The sequence below is a fragment of the Monodelphis domestica genome, chromosome 1 (genome assembly GCF_027887165.1).
Source record: "Monodelphis domestica isolate mMonDom1 chromosome 1, mMonDom1.pri, whole genome shotgun sequence".
NCBI classification, from domain to species: Eukaryota; Metazoa; Chordata; class Mammalia; order Didelphimorphia; family Didelphidae; genus Monodelphis; species Monodelphis domestica.
The window spans coordinates 43,299,469-43,302,253 of NC_077227.1; the positions used below are offsets into that span (position 1 = coordinate 43,299,469).

Consider the following 2,785-nt stretch of genomic DNA (forward strand, 5'->3'; position numbering starts at 1 on the left):
TTTTTATGACGTGATTCTTGCACAGTTAATAAGCATTTCTTTTTTTAAAATGAGCCTTTACCTTGCATCTTAGAATCAATATTGTATATTGATTCCAAGGCAGAAAAGTGGAAAAGTCTAGGCAGTGAGGTTTAAATTACTTGCCCAGGGTCACATAGCTAGGAATGTCTTAGTCCAATTTTGAACCCAGGACCTCTGATTTCCATATCTGCCTCTCAATCCACTGAGCCACCTAACTGCCCTTGTTAAGCGTTTATTAAATGTCTCCTTTGTGTTCAAGTACTAGGCTAACTGATAAGAACATTTACAATTTAGGATTCTTTCACAGGAAACATTTTGCCTGGTGCTGAAATGTTTATTGACCTTAATATAATCTTGTGCATTTTTTTTCTCCACAGGAACTCAGCAGATTTGCCCATGAATCCCATGAGGAAGCCTGTGCTGTGTAAAACTTCCTCTCCATGAGACAAGAAGCATCATCTTGTTGAATGGCATTACATAATCAAACACTAGTGACGGAGTTTATTCTACAAGGTTTCTCAGAGACACCTCAAGTGCAAATATTACTATTTATCTCTCTTCTTTTTCTTTATCTCATTGCCCTCACAGGAAATATTCTCATTGTGATGGCCATTGGTCTGAACTCAGGTCTCCATACACCCATGTACTTTTTCCTTGCTAACTTGGCCATTTTGGATATTGGTTGCACATGCACAGTTCTTCCCAAATTGCTGGAGAACCTTTATGTGGAGAAGAAATCCATCTCCTATGAAGGCTGCATGACACAGGTGTTTTTCCTTACGTTTTTTTTGGACATTGAGCTTCTGCTCTTCACAGCCATGGCTTATGACAGATATGTGGCCATTTGTCATCCCCTACGTTATAGAACTATGATGAGTAGGATGGTTTGTATGTTGTTAGTGAGCAGTGTATGGGCCACTGGTGTCTTCAGCTCTTTGATAAATACTGGTCTAATGGTGAGATTAACCTTTTGCGGTCCTAATGAAATTCAACACTTTCTGTGTGAAATTCCCTCTTTGTTGGTGCTCTCCTGTAGCTCCACATACCTGAACAACATCATGGTAGTGATTGCTGATGTATATTTTGGGGTGATCAATTTTGTACTCACTATGGTGTCCTATGGCTTCATCATTTCCAACATCTTAAAGATCCGCACCACAGAGGGAAAGAAGAAAGCCTTCTCCACCTGTTCCTCCCACCTCATGGTAGTCAGCATGTATTATACAACAATCATATATGCTTATATTTTTCCAGGCTCTGACTCCTCAGTGGATAATAGTAAAGTGGTAACTCTCTTGTACACTGCTGTTGACCCTGCTTTAAACCCTTTTATATATACTCTGAGGAATAAGGATTTTAAAACTGCCTTGAAAAATTGTTTTCAATCATTAAATAATTATAAGTAATTAATGTAAAATGCTGTGAATGTTGGAAGAGCAACTAGGAGGAAGGGCTACATAAAATTTGTATCCTGACTATGTCAGTACGTAACTTGAGAAGGAGAGAGGGGTTTTGTGAATTGTAATTATGGGGTTTGGATTCTAATTACACCATCCCCTCTGTGATTCCCATTGAAAACAAGCATGTAGAAAACTCCTAGATTTATGTGCCTATTTTCCTCATGGAATCAATACACATAACCAACTTATATCTCCATATATCTTCATCTAGAGGTACATACAACACTGCATTTTGGGGGGAAATTACAATAAATTGGGGATAAGAGGGAAATTAAAGAAAGAGAACAAAACTAATGATTATTAGGCACATTGACAAAAAGTCAATTAGGGGCAGTCCCTTTTGGCATAAAAGTGTATCTTCAAAATAAATGTGTTCAATGCCCCATAGTTCAATTTCACTATATCCCACAGTTCATTCTGGATCTTTTGGTGTAGTGTAAGGTTTCTGCAGGCATCTCTATGGCACCTTGTCCAATCAGTTCTTTTCTTGATTCAGGGAGGAAACAAGTTTCTCATCCTAAAATTTCTCTGAAAGATAATGATAGCAAAGGGTTGAGGAATGAGAGGATAGGAAAAGTAGGCAAGGAACAAAGACAATTTTAAAGGAGAAAGATATAGGTTGGCTCAACTGTATAAATCATTAAGTCACAACAACCCATTGAAACCATTTATCAAATGTGTATGGACTGTATTTTTTTCTACTGAAGAAATAGATAAATACATTTTGTAATTATCTTTTTTATTTTCCTTACATGTACACTGGAATTTCAAAAAGACTTAAAGATATTTCTGGAATTTTTACTTAAGGAGTTGAATGTTCCCTTTCCCTCTCTGTTCCTGTTTAAGGGGGGGAAGTGAGTAAACAGAAGAAAAAGAAGGAGGTAATGATTGAAAGCTTTTACAAGGATTAAGACCAAAGAACAGAAACAAGAGGATGATGGGATCCAAAGAACTTCAAACAAAACCTCAAAACATCCAGAGAATTGGACTCAGGCTCTGGAAGATCTTAAAAAGGAAATAAAAAATCAAAGAAAATAATGAAATTGAAAGTAAAAGAAGTATTGAACTAATAAATAAGACAAGGAGATGGCTCTTTAAAAAAACAAATAAAACAAAATACTGGTTAATCTAATTAAAATTTAAAAAACAAAAAAAGTTAAAATTAATAATACCTAAAATCAAAAGAGTGATCTCAACTTGAATGAAGAGGAAATTAAGATAATTATTAAGGCTATTTTGGCCAATTATATGACAATAAATATGACAATGTTAGTGAAATGGATGTATATTTACAAAAATATAAA

At 35.5% G+C, this 2,785-nt stretch overlaps 1 protein-coding gene across 1 annotated transcript; it reads left to right on the forward strand.

Annotated features, from left to right (window-relative positions):
* Positions 1-488: 488 nt before the first annotated feature.
* On the forward strand, positions 489-1,427 carry LOC100028299 (olfactory receptor 13A1-like). The gene has a single exon (XM_056815195.1). The coding sequence runs from the start codon at positions 489-491 to the stop codon at positions 1,425-1,427; it is 939 nt and encodes a 312-aa protein (XP_056671173.1).
* The last annotated feature ends 1,358 nt before the right edge of the window (positions 1,428-2,785 follow it).

What these genes read in the sequence shown, in the direction of transcription:
- LOC100028299 (XM_056815195.1), top strand. Translation starts at nt 489, where the DNA reads ATGGCATTACATAATCAAACACTAGTGACGGAGTTTATTCTACAAGGT.